The sequence below is a fragment of the Chaetodon trifascialis genome, chromosome 14, assembly GCF_039877785.1.
Source record: "Chaetodon trifascialis isolate fChaTrf1 chromosome 14, fChaTrf1.hap1, whole genome shotgun sequence".
NCBI lineage: Eukaryota > Metazoa > Chordata > Actinopteri > Chaetodontiformes > Chaetodontidae > Chaetodon > Chaetodon trifascialis.
Window position 1 is genome coordinate 25,007,393 of NC_092069.1, and position 17,562 is coordinate 25,024,954.

The 17,562-nt window shown below is 47.6% G+C and overlaps 1 protein-coding gene across 1 annotated transcript; it reads left to right on the plus strand.

Moving 5' to 3' along the window:
- The first annotated feature begins 116 nt into the window (after positions 1-116).
- On the plus strand, positions 117-14,265 carry trmt61a (tRNA methyltransferase 61A). Its single transcript, XM_070978829.1, has 4 exons — positions 117-270; positions 1,457-1,795; positions 7,901-8,167; positions 13,541-14,265. Exons 2-4 carry the CDS (start codon positions 1,465-1,467, stop codon positions 13,834-13,836), a joined length of 894 nt encoding a protein of 297 aa, XP_070834930.1. The 5' UTR covers positions 117-270; positions 1,457-1,464; the 3' UTR covers positions 13,837-14,265.
- Positions 14,266-17,562: the final 3,297 nt, after the last annotated feature.

The following is a 17,562-nucleotide window of genomic DNA, read 5'->3' on the forward strand; positions in this document are numbered from 1 at the left end:
GATTTAGTAGATTTCCAAATCACCTGGACGGCCTCTTTCAGTCGACTTTGGGGTGAACGTAGTTTACAAATTCAACAAGCGGCTCAATATCCGGTCGCGTCACCTCAACTTCCTCTGAAAACAACGCCACATGTGTGGGGAATGAATGGGTAGCTGCCGCTGCTCTCCACATGTACATTTAGCGGCGTTAAGAGCAGATTTTATCTTTTATGGTCCATAGTTTGTGTTCGTGTTAAACGACGAAGCCAAAGAACGGCAGTCTGAGAGACGGTAAGTTAGACCGACTGTCACCAACGGCTCTTTTACGACCGTAACGGCTCTGGTAGCTAAAGTTAGCATGTTAGCTAGTTAGCAAGTGGAACCAGCGTTTAAACTTCACTTGCACTCGCTGATGAAATGTCCTCACAGAGATTTCGCACTGTGACCTTTCTCTGTGCTTGAAGTTAGAAACTGTGGTAATTTCTAAACCGTTAAATATGCGACCCAATAGCTTGCGTTAACGTTAGCTCAGCCAGCTACCGAACAGTGTTTGCTAACAGCTAACGTAACGTTAGCGTCAGTTAGGATGTTAAGTTATCGTTGCTAAGTTAGCGAGTTAACGTTAGAGAAATCTTTCTGAAGGTGTCGTGTCGAGGTCTGTTTCTCCATCGACTTTTGTTTTCCCTTATTTTAATCTGAGGCAAAATTTACCCTTAACCCCAACTAACGCTAGCTTAGTTCATGTAAACTAGCTAACGTTAACCGTTGAGACGCCTGACTAAATATTAACCCAACGGAGGGCAGCGAGAAGGGGAACACTGTTTGAAAGAGAAACAGACTTCCAACACAACGAGAAAACAAAAAATCCAACAAGAAGCAATAGAAGAAATATAAAGTTAGCCGAGTGGAGATAGCGTTCATTCACGTTACTCACGTCTTCTCTATGTTGTCTGACATGTTTTCGTCCGTTTCTCTGCCGTGGAGAGTCAAAGTGAGTCCACCCCTCTGTCTCTCAGGTGTCGGTTATCCACACAGCTTCTTCTTCAGTTTGAATTCTGACGGTTTGGATTTTTTTTTAAATAAGTACTGGTTTGTGCGCGTGACAGTAACGTTAACAGCGGTTACCATGACAACCAGGGCCCCTGCTGCCAGCATCCAGGCCGGTGGAGTCAGAGCTAAAGTGATGACAGTCTGCGTGAAGCGTAGCAGAAACACGTTGAACTGACTGCACAAACACTGAGGAGTGAAAGAGGAGCTCCACAGATTTTACTCATCAGTTTCTCTTAAGAGGTGTTTGTGGCTCCAGAGGAAGCTGCACAGATTTAAAGTTACCTGCATGCATCACCTGCATGTAGTTTCAAAATAAGAGTCTGGCAGCTGCAGAATAATGCTGAAGACTGTCCCTCCTTGTTTTACGCTGCTGTTGACTCTGGAGTGAAGCTAAGCTGAGTTCATCTCCTTCCTCCCTGTCACACAGTGCTAGCCATGAGTTTTGTGGAGTACTCAGACTTCATTCAGGACGGGGACGTGGCCATCGTCTACCTGGGCCACGACTCCTTGATGCCAGTCAAGGTGCAGCAGGGCGCCCAGACGCAGACGCGCTATGGCGTCATTCGCCACTCCACGGACCTGATTGGTCGGCGTTACGGGTCGAAGGTGACCTGCAGCAAAGGCGGGTGGGTCCACGTGCTTCACCCCACACCTGAGCTGTGGACCGTCTCCCTGCCGCACCGCACGCAGATCCTCTACACCACCGACATCGCCACCATCACCATGCTGCTGGAGCTGAAGCCGGGATCCGTCGTCTGCGAGTCAGGTGAGGGTCTCTTCAGATTCAAGATGAAGAGTTCGCACAATAAAAGCCACGCAAAAAAGAGAGAACACAACTTTACATAACATTAGCAGGACAGCAAGTAGTGACCAGTATGTCTCTTTGGGATTCAGCATGTTCAACATAACAATGCTAAATAACAGAAGGAAAGAGAACAACAGTAAAATTAATATCAAACATAATGATGGTTTGATGCAAAAGCACTGAAGAGTGCAGTTCTCAAAGGTACAGTATGATTCACATGAATACATAAATGTGTTTCAATGGATTTGATGAAACTGGAACATGAAACTTGAATCTACTGGATTACTTTTGGTCTCAGTACTCTCATTTCAACAAGGCCTCTGTCCTGTGAATCTCCACTGTGCCTCTCTGCGTGTTGGTGGTTGTAAATAGCAACAAGAGGAAACTGTCTGCAGACATGCAGCTTGTTAATATGCAGCACTGGGCTGTAAGGCTTCACAGCAAAGGAGATCAGCAGGAGACGAGAGCAGAAACATATTTTAATGGCTTAGCACTTCAGCCACACCCTGGCTAATGTTTACCTCCTTAAAGCATGATTACGCTGGTGGACATTGTTCAAAACTGAAGATAGCATTGAGCACGTTTAGGAAAAGCTTAGCAATCCTCTTTTCAGCAGCACACAGTTAGCAAAGCTCGCTCCACAGAAACCCTCTGCCTGCTTCAGTCACTGCTCTCTAACACGGCAAATGTCCTCCATCTCCATCGTGAATGAAAGAATGTAAACACAGTTATTGCTGTGGTGATTCAAGTACAGCATGACAAGTATCTACAAGGTCCCCCAGTATAAATCCAGCTTTATGTTCAGCAGGTCTCACTGGGGGAGGGGATGCTTCACTGTCTTGCCACCTATATTCATGATTAAGGCCTCAAAGCTGACTTTAGCCTCTGCGTTCTCACCTTTGGGTCTGATGTTTTGTTCCACAGAACCTCAGCTGTGGATATTGAACATCATGTGGTAGCTGCAGATGTGACTAAGCGCGTTATGTAACACAGTATTTGTCACTCTTTGTCTTCGCTCTGATGCTCCCTGCGGTTCTCGCTCTGGTCTGACCGCTGCGTCGCCTTCAGCTCCGTCCTACGTTCCCATTTCTTTAAGTGCAATCGTTCAGCGGTGTGTTGGTGTGTTTTCGGGTAGCTGTTGCAGTTTCTTCCAGTCGAAGGACGGCGAGGGGGAGGGGAGAGGATGTTAATGTTGATGTGGTGCAGTGCTTCATCATGTTTTACTGCTGGCAGCCCCGTGCATGTCACTTTATTGATTGTATTTAGTGAACTGTGTGTGTGTGTGCGCGCGCGTGTGTGTGCGTGCGTGCATGCGTGCGTGCATGCACGTTGAGATTGGAGGGTTCTCCAGGCTGATGAATGGGTTCTGCAGGAGATCTGTTGAGTCAGCATACACTCCAGCAGCATGGAGAGGGCTGCTCTGTCTGCATAAGCTTCAAATTACTCAGACCTTTTTAATGCATATTTAACTCAAGCAGCTTTAGATCGAACCCATCTCTGGAAGTCTTTTCACATGTGAATTCACTAACCAAGGTTTGAGGATCAGATTAAATGCCCGGTTAATTAATGCAGCATGTTATTAGCTGCACATAGCAACACTTTAGTGTCGTTATGCGTCGACGAGGCGCTAATCAGCGCCTGTACGACACAGCGGTGACTCGTAATGTCGAGCACGATCGTCTGCTGTACAAACAGTACGTGCTGTCCCGTGAAGGGGAGGCCTTTTGTCAGTGAGCTGTACAAACATGCAGCGATTAGAGGTGATAATTCTGTTCCCTGCACAAGGAGGCTGCTGAAGGAGCATCCGGTCGTTCGGTGGAGTCACCTTGGAGGTGGTTTGCTCTGACCGGACCGAGTGTTTAAAGCCTCCTGTTGGCTGTGTGTTTTCTTTCCTCCACCTGCATCAGAGCAGGAAATCAGCAAAAGATCAGCCAATACCCAGCAAATACTGCTAACGCAAGGGCTTTTGAGTCATGGCGCAAAAATGTCATGTTTAACCAGTCAGCGGGCGTACAAGTAGAAATTGAGGTGCTTCTGGCTTGTTTTTGCTTTCCAGGGAAAACAGTTGCAGATCTCAGGTGGGAATGTGTGTATTGTTGTAGGTAGAGATCCATCATTTCATTTCATCCTGTTAGTCTTCCCTCTTTAATGTGAATATTCACCAGAAAAATGCAGAAAGCTGCCTGGTGCAAAGAAAGGAAATGGTTTGGACAATAATTATTTAGAGACACTTTAACACATATCAGGCTTCAGACGTTATTGATGTTCTTCATGCTGATTCACCACAACGTTCAGGGTTTGAGTGCTTTGCTCAGTCTGCAGAGACAGAAGTGTGTTAACGATGGCTGGACATCACTCACTTTCACTTTCTAAAACTGCCTGCCAGGAACATCGTTTCTCTGACCTCTGGCCTGGTTTGGCTCCTCTTCCAGACCACCACCATGTATTTGATAGTAAATGGAGAGCAGAAGGCAGGGATGTTCAGGTCAGCAGCCCCCTCCCCCACCACAGTTTCATCCCCTCGCGGCTGTCTCTCGTTCAGTCGCTGCTCACCGGCTTGGCGTCTCGTCCTGTGAGCAGATTACAAACGTTAATGTGAGTCACGCTCAGCCTCGACCGTTTGCATTGAAGCAAAGCTCTCATTAAAGGGCAGCTCATCATCGTTTGTGTAACACTCTGCTTTCAGTCCACCTCCAGCAGCCGGAGTGGAAACACCCTGAGAAATTGTGTGCAGAGATTTGTGGCCCGAAGCTGAAGAATCCTGCTGATTTCAGTCATCATCTGACTTCTGACCTCTTGTGCCACCAGCAGGTCAAAGCTTGATTTATCATGTGAATTAGCTCCGCATTAAGGCTGATGTTTGTGGTTTTTACTGAAATATCTTGAGAGCTTTTGGCTCGATTTTTCTGAAATTTGGTGCAAACGGTAACGTTCCCGTCAGGATGAATTGTCATAAATTTGGTTATCACCTGACTTTTCCTTCCATGTGTCCAATACTTTTCTTCATCACCAAATACCTGCAAATCATGCCATCAGCCTCAGCTGGACTTTTAGTGCTAATCAGCAAATGTTAGCATGCTGATATGCTAAACTAAGATAGTGAATATAATAAACCTGCTTAACATCAGTATGTTATGTAAGCATTGTCACTGAGAGCACGCTGACGTTAGCATTTAGCTAAAAGTGCCTCTGAGGCTCAGTGCAGCCACAGAGCTGCTAGCACAGCTGCAGACTTATTTCCCCTTTAAAGCTGTGAACAAACCATCAGCGTCCACTGTTTGAGCGCCTGTAAGTGAGCTGAAAAAATGCTCAGATTCCAGCGCTGAGTCACAATTGACTCAACAGCTGCTCGCGCTGGGCGTCCAAACCGACATTTTTAACTTTGGAAAGAGTTTGTCGGCGTGCTCTGCGCTGACTGCTTCATGCTTCGTCTTTGCTTGGAGCAGTTCTTGCCTTCTTGTTCCCAGCCCTCGTGCTCTTGGCGCTTCATCGTCGTCCTTTTTTGTGATACTTCTGAAGTTAGCGCTGATTCCACACCTCTGGCGTCAGGCAGCTGTTGCCGTAACGTGTTCCTTCTCCTCTGAACACATCAGGTCGGAGTCTGACTTCCTGTCTTTCAGTCTGTTTGTGGCTCATATCGAACCATTAACCAATACTGAATAATGTGTTGGTGCATCTCTGACCTGAATGCATTTCAGTCTGCAGAGATGAGAAGCAGTCCAGCTTCAGAGGGACGTTGTTGTTGGACTTTAGCACTGTCTCCAGTCAAAGACACACTCACAGCACCAGATCCCTTTTTATCAAATTTGTCCATTCCCAGATTCTGTTATCTGAGTGGAAAATGCACTTTGTGTGCTCAGATGCATCAGCTGATGGATAAAAATGGCATTTTTATATCAGAGGTTAAAGATTTGTGCTCTACACTCACGTCTCATGCTGAATTTCCATTCTTATGACATGATTTTAGACACAGCTCCTGATGTTTTGTGTGTTTCTGGTGGGTTTGACTGTGTTCCAGCCTGCACGTTAGGATAAACCAGGATGGAAACTGGTCCCATCAGCACCCTGGCATGAAGCCTGAGGTCCAGAGCTGGCTCTGAGCTGATTGATCGTCTGTATATGCAGAACTCTGCCGGAGCCACTCAGCCATTTCCCTGAACGGTGAACTGTGCGTTTCAGATGGATCGATGTGTTCAGCCTGTGGAAGCCTGTTACAGCGTGAGCCTGTACTTTGTGACGTGCTTGTATTGGATCAGATGCTTAAACGTATCCTGCTGCTGTCGCGCTGCATATGGATCAAATGCCTTTACATCCTGCTCCATGGTGACCAGTGAATGAGCTGATTAGTGCTGGAACAAATGTTTGGTCAACAAATCTTTAACCATTAAACAAGTGAAACCAAAGTGTCGTCTTGGTTGAGAAGATTTGCTGCTTTTCTTAGTTTTCTTTCATTAGCAATTGAATATCTTTGTGTTTTTGACTGTTAATCAGGTTAAATAAGACGTTTGGGCTCTGGGAAACTGTGCTGAGCATTTCTCAGTATTTTCAGACCTTTTATTGGCTGTATTTGAAGTGGAAATGGTTGCTGGTTGCAGCCTTTTACACATTGTCTTAGCGCACATTAGCGCAATGGATTAAAAAATTATGGCACTTTTTGTCAACTGTTCGGCAAACAGTAACAGGAAAATGGTACGGCACATAAATAAACAACCCTTTTCAGGTCTCGGCCAGATATTTTATGTGTTTGGTGAACATTTTTGTTGGTGGAAGTGGCCGGTACTTATCATAAGCCGAGGAATTGCTCCTGATCTCCTCCATCTACACATCTGTTTGTTTCTGGTCCAAATTTCCACCAGATTTCATTGAAATCCGTCACGTAGTTTCTGAGAAATCATGCTTACGAGAAGATAAACAAACAGGACTGAAAACATAACTTCCTTGATGGAGATAATAAAGTAATTCAGGTCAAAAACAATATGAAAACTGCATCCACGCCTCGTCACACAGGGCCAGTGGTTTTCCTTCAGGGATTTGTGTTGGACTGCGTCGCTTCATACGTGCTTTAAACGTTGATGTAAACCAACATGAAGTCCATTTCCTCAGAGCTTCCAGTTCAGTGTCGGAGCAGGCGACCAGCACAGTCCGTCCTTCACCCACAATGATAACAGCTGTCTTAATCACTAATGAGCTCATTCAGAGCTGATCTGAGCTCTCTGTGGGTTTCTATGGGACGCTGGCTGTTTATCATCCCGCTCGAATCTGCTTTTTCACATCTGCGTATCCTCATTCCTGAAGTTTACTACAATCCATCCACAGTCTCCCATTTACTGTTGTCTCCAGCCACGGACCATCCGGCCCAGCAGCGTGAGCTTTTAGCAAGTCAAAGTGTGGCCGAGGGGTAAACATTGGCCTCTTTGTCGCCGTGCGAACAAAGGCGGCGGTGACGTAATGTCAGGAGAAGAAGAAGGGGGGGGTGTGTGGGATCGAGCTGTGTTCTCTACGCTCCAAACCCCCCCCATGTTAACTGAAGTCACATGACCGCTGTTATTTCTCTGGCTGTAACATCTCACACACTCACATCCTTCTTTCGCCGTGAGCGGGAATGAAGGAGCAGCCGGGCACTGCAGGCGGCGAGGGCCCACTCAGACATGCAGCATCCACTTAGCAGCCGGAGAGCAGCGTGGAGATGGGAGGGTGGTGTTGTAGCAGATGGAGCTCTTTGTTGAGGCTAAATCAGGGGAGAGGGAAGCTTGAAGCATCATTCCTGAGACATACGTTTGAGGTTTTCTGACCTTGGTTTTATGTTCCACACGTACAAAACAAAGACAATCCATCACCCACAAGACACTGCTGCTTTGTCTGTGCTGGAAAGTTGTGAATCTGTCCCCTGAAGCTCAGACAGTTATATATAGCGACTTCAGCAACATGAACTGTGGTTTTCTTTATCGATCGTCCACCTTTGATAGATTTAAGGCCACAGAAAGACATAATGTGAGTTTGTAAGAGCTTCAGAGTCTTTGCAGCGTCCCGCCTGTTCTCATCCCGTCTCTGGCGTCTTCATTGCAGGGACCGGTAGCGGCTCCCTCTCCCACGCCATCCTGCGCACCATCGCCCCCACGGGTCACCTGCACACGGTGGAGTTCCACCAGCAGCGGGCGGAGAAGGCGGAGGAGGAGTTCAAGGAGCACCGCGTGGATCACCTGGTCACCGTCAGGAACCAGGACGTGTGCAAAGACGGGTTCGGAGTGACCGGGGTGGCAGACGCCGTCTTCCTGGACATCCCCAGCCCCTGGGAGGCGGTGGGACACGCCGAGGCGGCCATGAAGAAACAAGGTGAGGCGACACTGCATGTCCCATGATCCCACGCCGACGTTCCCATTTTCTGCTGGACACAGTGGTTCACTCCTCGAGGCGTTCAAGCCGACAGTGCATGATTTCAGCGTTAGATCCGACACACCGCCGCTGTCTTGATGCACGTTGAAGCCCCAGAAAAGACATTTTTCACTGTTTCCTTCAACTTTGCAAACCTCCAGTTTCTCAAACAGGGTGTAACATTTAAAAATCCTGTCGATTCATTATTAGTCACTGTTTCATCCTCAGTTGTAAGTCTCAGACGAAGTTATTGGGAGTTTCCCAAAGAAGAGGTCTGACTTCATTTTCAGCCCGTTCTGAGAAACAGATTCTGACATTATCTGCTTGTTATCATCACGTGGAAATCAGCAGGACGTGAACCAGGGCTGGACGTTTACTGGAAAATGATGCAAACTGTTTAAATGCTAACGTTCAGTTTGAGCCGTCGAGCTGATGCCAAAACATGAGGCTCAACGCTCGTTTAATGAAGACTGCAGAGAAACTGGATGAGTGGGAGTCACTCCAGTGTCCTGTTGAGTAAATGTTATTCGTGTGTGTGTGTGTGTGTGTGTGTGTGTGTGTGTGTGTGTGTGTGTGTGTGTGTGTGTGTGTGTGTGTGTGTGTGTGTGTGTGTGTGTGTGTGTGTGTGTGTGTGTGTCATTCACCTTCCTTTGACTTTGCTGTGATTCGTCCTGGCACAGCAGGAACATGACTGTGACTGAGCTCATTTTAAAATACCAGCCAGTGAATTTGTGTGTGTGTCCCCCCACGGACCTCATCACCTCGTCCTGCTGTCCCCCAGCGACCATCGACCCCCGCCAACACAGCTCTCATTAGCTTTGTGTGTGCAGCATGCCTGGGCAGGTTGGCGGCTCACTCAGGTGGTCAGTGTTTATGTGGGTCATAGCAACACGTCCATGGAGACATACTAACTTTAAGATAAGATAATAATCCTTTGTTGATCCACAAGGGGAATAGTTGAGAATCAGAAATATGAAACAGAAATTTACAATAATATCAAATCAGTTAATCCAGTGAAAAGGAGAGCGACTTGTGCACAGGATCAGTGGTTCATCAGCCTGAAGGCCTGAGCAGACGTTCATATTCCTGCGGCACATGAACGCAGCATCATCTCAGAGAGTAAGCCCCAATATGAAGAAGAATGCAGGAGGAGCGAGGATGCTGCTCTCTCCTCCTCTGTCCATCCCTTTTATGGTGCCACTGCTACATATTCCTTTCATGAGCTGTCGACCCTCACACACACACACACACACACACACACACAGATACAGATAGATAGAGTGCAGCCATTGTAGAAGCAGTCCCATGACCATACAGGGTCATGCTGCAGGGGGAGAGCTGGTGAATGTGGCTCCATGAGGAAAGGCTTGATTTACTTCACCGTGCACAGACTGGATGTTTTCTCCAGAGAGCCGGAGCCACGCTGAGCGCCGGCGCCCCAGACAGCTTCAGCCAAAGGCCACAGCACAGAGCCTGGACAGGGTTCACCTGTGGGTCTGAGGCTGTGCACCACATGAGAGGAAGCAGGTTTTTGTTAAAAGTATTTAGCAGACACACACACACACACACACACACACGCACACACACACACACAAACACCGCCTGCAGACCTTCTCTCAGCCTCAGGATAAAGTCTCTGTGAGCTGGTTTACTGCAGTGTGCGCTCAGTGTAACAAGAGCACCAGTGAAATATTCCCTCTTTTTCCTCCAAGCTGTAATTCTTGTAATGTCTTGGCCGGCGGCCCGGCCCTCCATTTAGCTGCTCCCTGAGAAGGACCCTGGATCCTGACAGGCCGGCCCCTCCCTCCCTGATTATGCAACCGAAAAGCAAACACGTCCCATGAACACAAACACTCTGATAAGGAATCACAGTTTCTCGCAGGTATAGATCCCAGATGTGGACGCACAGTTGATGCTCCAGGTTATTAATAACTGCTTGAGACGTCCTTGTATAATCATCAACTGGAGGCCTCCCTGTGTGTCCGTCCTGGTTGCTAGGAGACCATTGAGTTGTGTTTACGACCGTTTGGAGGGAGAACGCCGGTGGTGTTAGCAGAAGGAACGAGCGCTATCTGAAACATCCCCACGTCTCCTCGCTAATGTTTATCGGACACAATGGACCCTTCAACAAGGCCGTCCTCTGTGGACCTGTCCTCCATTCCTCACTGTTACATGTCACAGGCGTCACTTTGTCTCCCAGTGCTCCTGCAGCAGTGACTGCAGATTAAGTAAGATTAAATGGGCAGATTGCATCACAGATGTGTTCTGGGACGCTGTGATGCTGCAAAGGTGGAAAAACCCAGAACTGTGAGAGTAGAAGGTGGAAAAGGAGGATTTCAGCGACGCTCGAGTGCTGATGGAGTTTCATGTTTGAGACAGAAAACACAGAAATCTTTATACAAAGCTTTAAAATGTCCCACGTTTGTAAATCAGGGATTTGCAGACATGCAGTCGATGTCATGTGTGCAGAGCAGGTCGAAACTACAGAAACGATAGTAAAATTAAAACATGAAGAAGCAGAATGGCAGCACTCAGTAGCTGGATTACAAACATATATGAAGAGATGAAGTGCAGGCAGCAGATGGTGGTTGACACGGACGGATGATGGACGTTATGTAAACCCTCATGTTCATGCAGAATGTGGACATCATAAATCTGGATTTAGCTCGAATGTGTTTGTAAGTGAGACGTTCGGCCGTCGCCTGTTGGTCGTCGCCTCTTTGGTCCAGACTGGAGTATCTCAGCTATTGATTGGGATGAAATGTGGTTCCTCTGGTCCTCTGACTTCTCCTGTCCTTGTCCTCTTCTTTGGTTTTTGACTTGCTTGTTCTCTACCTGCCAGCTCTAAACAGTGGATGCACACAGTTAGCAAGCAGCTCCTGAGCATTTAGCAGCTAAAACAGCTGATTCTTCGCTCAGGAGCTGGTGGAGACCAAACACGGAGCTAAAAGAGAGTAAATATTGAACTTACATTCATCAGGCGACACTAACATGACTCCACATTAATGATAATGTTGCTCTGCGGTTGATGTGTAAATAAGCTGTTTGCTAAGCAGCTCAGTACATCATCTTTCCCCCCATTTCTTTCCCCCATGTGGCCAAAATACTTTACAATAAGTCCAAGACAAGACGCTTCCTGTTCTCCACTCCTCCGTCCCTTTTTCGATCATGTCTCAGCGGTTTAGATTTAGAGTAGAAGAAACAGGCGGAATTGGTTTTGTCCACCCTCACCCCTCCCGTCCCCAGCTGAGCTATCAGAGCCACATTCCTCGCTCTTCAGCTCAGCTGTGAACACTTTCTTGGCTCGTCGCTTCGGCCTCCCGCCGCCATCACAGCGGGCTTTCGTTCGGAGACGAGAGGCCGGGGCCGGTGGGTGATCTCTGTTTGTGAGAGCGCCGGCTCATCCCCCGATGATCCTCAGACTGCAGCCTGCGGCTCGACGGGTCACGAGTCTGCTTTGTTAGGGAAGAAATCTGCTTTGAAAGGGCTTTCGGTGGAAGCAAAACAAATTATTAATAGTCGTAGTAGTATCATGGGTTTCCCTCGAGTGGGCCGAAACTCCTCCTGAGTCCATATCAGGTTTATGAATCTGGTTTACATTATTTTTCTTTGCCCATAGCTGCTTTTTTAACAGACTGCATACCGAGAGAACGATGAAAACAGGCACCTTCTCCTCTCCTGCTCAGATGTCTGATGGTTTCATTCGCCCCAAAGCACCATCATGTGTGTCCTGGCCATAATAAGCATGAACGAACGGTGAACTGTTCAGTCTGTTTGAGCGTCCTTATTCACGAACTTTCTGTTCAACAGTCCTTTCTTCTGTTTCCGGGATGCCGAGCGCTCCTCGTCTGTGTCGGCCTGTAGGGAACGAGGTTAAGTGGATCTGCACTGATCTCGCCTTGATCTTTAAGAGAGTCGTTAAGAGTAAATAATGACTGCTAAGTGACTCTCTCCCCCTGCTGGTGCTCGATCTGGTTCAGATCTCAGATCCACCCAGCCTTCATGGACAGCAGAGACAGTCAAAGAGTTCAGGGGTAAATATGTCAGGACGTCATTTGATGCAGTCGTGTCTGTCATCACTGATTCAGACACGACTGCATCAAATGATGATTGTTGGTTTCTTTGTAGATAAAGAGCTTGGTCTGTACCAGCTCTATATGGAAAGTGTCCTGAGACAACTTCTGTTGTGATTTGGCGCTATACAAATAAAATTGAATTGAATTGAATTCATCAGTGTTTTCACGACTTCTCACATTTGCTAACAGTTGGGATGTCCCAAATGAGCTCAGGAACATGGACGGCCGATTAACTGGAGGCCATGCCGAGCCTCTCAGCGTAGCATCCTGAACGATTCTGCAGACTGTCAAAACTCATCTGGAGTTTCAGATAAGCGGAGCCATTGTCTGAAGGAGCCTTTGTTTTTCTAACATGCTGGCCTTCAGGAAGGCTAACGCTGTGTGCCGTGTGCTCTGCAGATCCTAGCTACCTGTCGCTGTCTCCGTCCAAGCACTGCAGGCTAACAGAAATCAATAATGCTTTTATTTTGAAGGACTGTTCAGGTTATCTAAGTGCTTTTTAAGTGCTTCGCTTATTCTTCTTCAGTGTAAATGCTGGTTGGCACAGCCTCAGCACAGAGGCAACAAATTAGCACAAAAGTCCCCATAAATAGTGATTTGGTGATTCACAGGGCACAAGATCTTCAGATATGTCCCAGTCCATCCAGTAGACGTGGAGCTATTTCACTGGACAAGTCAGACTGACCTGTTAGAGGCGCTACGGAAAAGTCAGAGAATCACCAACGTCTTTGAATGTCTGTACAAAATTTCATGGCAACCCCCTTTAATAGTTGTTGAGATTCTGAACCAAAGAGGTGGACAGACAGACTGACGTTAAAATGAGTCCGACTCGCCAAAAAGGAAAGAATAGTGAGCGCTCAGAGGACGGTGCCATGTTTGTCCAACAGCAGGTGGCACGGTGGTAATCAGGACCTGGGTTCGATTCCCGCCTGGGGCGCTGTGGGCACTGGGGGGGCGTGTCCTCCACCATGCCTTCGGTGCCTGGGGTATCCTCCACAAACCCTAAAACCCTAAAACAAACACTAAATACATGCAAGATGGAGCAATGGTGATGAGAGGAACTGGGTCCCCGGGCGCCGCTGTCGGCTGGCTGGCTCCTGGTCTGCCGCGGAGGAAGGACGGACCAGGATGGGTCAGACGCGGAGGAATAACTTCACCAATAAAGCATGGCGTGTGCATGTTGTGTGTGTTGTGTTCACCGAAGCACGGTGTGTTGTGTGGTGTCTTAATCTTAATCTCAGCTGTTGTGTGTCTGCAGGAGGTCGGCTGTGTTCGTTCTCGCCGTGCATCGAGCAGGTTCAGAGGACGTGCGAGGCTCTGGTCAATCAGGGCTTCGAGGAGATCAGCACCGTGGAGGTCCTGCTGAGAGTCCACGACGTGCGAACCGTCTCCCTGCCGCTGCCCGACTTCGGCCCCGAGCCCGACGCCGCAGAGAAAACGCCTCCCGCCTCCGCTCCAAACCACGCCTCCATCACACTGAAGACCACCACCCCGCCCAGAGAAATACCGGGTCACACAGGGTACCTCACCTTCGCCACCAAACCGAGAACCTAAAGCTCCGAGCCCGGAGTGGTTTCCTTCAGTCACACCAACAGGAAACAGGACGTGGGCCGTAATCCGTCCTCGCTCCCGTTATTCTCCGTGTACATTAATAAGACTGTGATAATCCAGCGGGGTACCAGGTCCCTCCAGGTCCCGGTTGGCACTGCAGCACCAAGAGGATTTACAGTGCTGTGTTACATAATTTTGAGCTCCTGTCACTTGGCACCGGTTCGTTGCTTGCATCAAGCAAGAGTGAAAATCAAGTTAGCAAAGATTTCATTTGAGATGTCGGTGAACGTGCTTCACAGCTTTTTTCATCCTACAGACACGAAGAAAAATCTGTTTTAATCAATGTTCTCGTTCGTTGGGGAAGAACAGTTTTATTTTGACCTTTTCTTGAACTTTTGTATTCGAGTAAATACAATAAATGTGTGAAATGATCTTTGTTTTTCTTCTGTTCTGTTCTGGAAGTCCAGAAACGCTGAGTCAGAGGTTTAATATCAGCCCGCTGATCACAAACCAGATCAATCAACAGTATGAGTGATGGCGAAAACGCAACACGAGGTTTGTTTGGTAACATTTATTCATCACCTGACAAACCGAAGCCTCGTCAGCCTTTTCCGAGCTTTCGACTGTATCATGGTCTTCATCAGCTGATTTATTGTGGACATGTGTTGACCATCGAGCTCAGAGGCTGTAAGAGTTTCATTCAGAGCCCTTTGGAGGTGCTGGTAGGTGGATTTTGTTAGCTTTAGACAGAGCCAGGCTAACAGTTTCCCCCATTTCACCCAGTCTTTATGCTAAGCTAAGCTAAGCTAACTGGCTGTAATGAAAGCGCTATCAATCTATCAATCATCTAACTTAGTGAAAGACAAAGCCTTCAAATAAAAACCTTCTTTTTTCTATATTTAATCAGTAAAAGTCTCAAAAGGGTTAAAATGTCTAAGTTTCGCTCACTTTAAAAGGGCACTAAACAGCAGAATCTGATGAATCTGAAGCCTGAAACAACAGACGAGCTTCTACTTTTCCTCCTCAGACTTCCAGACTGTCGCCTTCATACCAGCCTGAGTCCCCCCACCCCCTGCGTTTTCAGTTCGGACATGTTCATATTTGAGGTTTCTTTTCTGAAGCTTTACTGGAGGACTGTGTCCAAACGTCGGAGAAATCGTCTGAACGTAAAAAGCCGTTCTGTTTTATCTGATCGTATCTCAGTGGATGAGTCCTCTGTCACCTGACTGCTGCTGCTGTTAGTCAGAGCCTCCTGCCGCCTGTCGAGGCTGCCGGCGTTCACCGGGGACGTAACGGACCGGTTCAGGGCGTAATCTCAGGCTTACTCTGGGTTATAAAAAGCACGGTGGTGCTTCTGTCTGCTTGTGTTTGACCGAGTGGCTCCAGCTCCACTCACCGCCGAGAGCCTGTTTTTACCATCGAACGTTCATTAGGACGATCACAGATGATAAACAAGTCCCGGCTGGTGCTGTAAACAGTGGAAACAGGGAAGTCTCTGATTGGACAAATGACTGTTTGGTGTCTTGAGTCTTCTGCTTCGTCTTCCTGATCAGCAGTGTGGGGGTTGGTGGGTGGAGGAAGTGAGTGAGTAACGCTCCCTGAGGAAGAGGTGGGTGTCGCTGTGATTAAACCTGACTCCCTTTTCATCGTTCAGAGGGAGGAAACGTGAACAGCTGTGCGTCTCACAGATGGTTCAGTTTGTCGAAGTTTACGACACACGAGGATTTCAAAACCATCCTCAGTTTATGTTAAATAATTGACCTCTGACCTCGGGAGTGTTTTAGCATCTTTCAGCTGGTTGTTTTGGTTTTATGCTTCCAAACTGTGCTCATGCTTCTTTCAGGTCCTCCTTATATTCACCACTTGGAGGCTGACCAGGATGTCAGTCAACCCTCCATTAAAGAATCCCAGCATCTCTGCTCAGCCTCCAGAAATCTGAGTCATGAAAACCTGGGGTAACGGCGAGCCCTCGGCGGGTCGTCCCCGAAGCAGCAGGCAGCTCCGGAGGGTCTAATCTGCGCCGGCCGAGGCCGGGAATAGCTCCTCTGAGCTGCTCGAAATCCTGGTGCGTAATCAGCTTGTCTTCTGGCCTCCTGAGCCCGATGCCGATTCAGGCCTGAAACCAACGACGCACAAGACCGGAGCGCACGCTACGAGATCACAGCGAGGCGAGAGGGCACGTCAGGGCTGCACCGCCCTGCACAGAGGGGAGCACCAGCTGAGATGGTTTCATGCTGAAGAGGAGAATTTCATTTGATTTCTTCAGTGAAAACGACTTTGTTTGAATAAAAGGAGATTAAGAGGTTCGACGGAGAAATCTGCATCAGAAGAGGACAGAGGAGTTAAAATAACCAGTTTTTGAGACTCAGTGGTTTGCAGGGAGGAAAAATGAGAGAATCAGAGTCTTTAAGAGTCTTCAGTTGTAGAGCGAGCCGAGTCCTTCTCACTGGTGTTTCTCTAAAATAAAGAATATTCTTTTTTATTTATTATTCTAATGATGAAGAACTGAGCTGAGCAGTCCCGCAGAGGACGTCCACTCAGTGGACTGTCTCTGATCTGCAGTTTTAACCCTTTAATCCTGGTGGGACTAAAAGAGAAGGAGAGAAAAGTAGTGATGATCAGATTAGAGGCTGAAAAAGACTCAGAGAGCAAAGCTGGTTCAGAGGAACGAGCCTCCATCTCACTGTCACATGAATGGATGTCATAATCAGATCAGTAACAGCGTTTTTATGTCAGTGAGAAGAATGGAAGACGTTTCCAGTTGTGAAACCATCAGGAGATCATTTATTGATTTTCTTTGCTCCTGGAGGTCAGGGGTCAGAGGTCGTCAGAGAGGTTTGGGTTTTTGTCTCTTTCCTTTCACTGATTCTGCGGCAAAGGGCAGATTTGACTTTTTCATACACTAACTTTCATTTGAGTGCGATGAGTTGACATAAAAAACAAAGCGATAATAAAAAGCATTGCAGTGATGAAAGACGGTGAACCTGCAGCTGGACGAAACGGTCGAGACGATGAAAACGCGCCGTGTGTCCACTTGGTTCTATTCTTATCACTATCAGCAGGAAAAAGCTGCACATCCAGCTTCCTGTCCGTCTGCAAGTGAAGTCCTGTGTTCAGGAAGTCTGACGAGCAGACGGACTCATAGTGCACTTTGTCACAGTGTCGGCTCAGACACTGAGAGTAAAGCTGCCCAGAAGCCGAAAAACGACAAACAGGAGGCTGAAAAACATGAAGTTTAATGAAAATGCTTCCAGATTTCAGAGATCTGGGCTCTGGTTTCGATCTGCTTTTGAGGCAAACACTCACGGAGGAGCCTCATTACAGCATTAAAGGAGCTGCTGCTGGTCCCCTGAGGATAAACCTGAATGATTTTTATGACACAGGCCTCAAACTGACCCACGGCTGATCCCAGTGAACCTGACCTAAGACCTGCCTAATGATTGTTTTTCATTCACTTCATCTCAGTTTTTGGTCTCCACCACCTCCTGAGAGACACATCTGGCTTTTTGGCTGTTCAGCAGCTAACTGCTGACTGTCTGTCAGCTGCTTCACATTGAGCTGATGCCTTTATAAAAATGTTGCTTTAAGGCACTTTAACATGCAGCCGGCTGCAGCCTGTGACGCTTTAACATCTCATAATAATAAATGATCCGTCTGATTTTGGCAGAGCGCGATGGAGTCGGCCTTTTCCCTGACGGCTGGGAGACGTCTTTCCAACTGACCATGAAG

Coding starts and splice junctions, on each gene's coding strand:
- trmt61a (XM_070978829.1), top strand. CDS start 1,465: ATGAGTTTTGTGGAGTACTCAGACTTCATTCAGGACGGGGACGTGGCC. Junction 1,796..7,900: donor ATCCGTCGTCTGCGAGTCAG/GTGAGGGTCTCT, acceptor TCTTCATTGCAG/GGACCGGTAGCGGCTCCCTC. Junction 8,168..13,540: donor GGCGGCCATGAAGAAACAAG/GTGAGGCGACAC, acceptor GTGTGTCTGCAG/GAGGTCGGCTGTGTTCGTTC.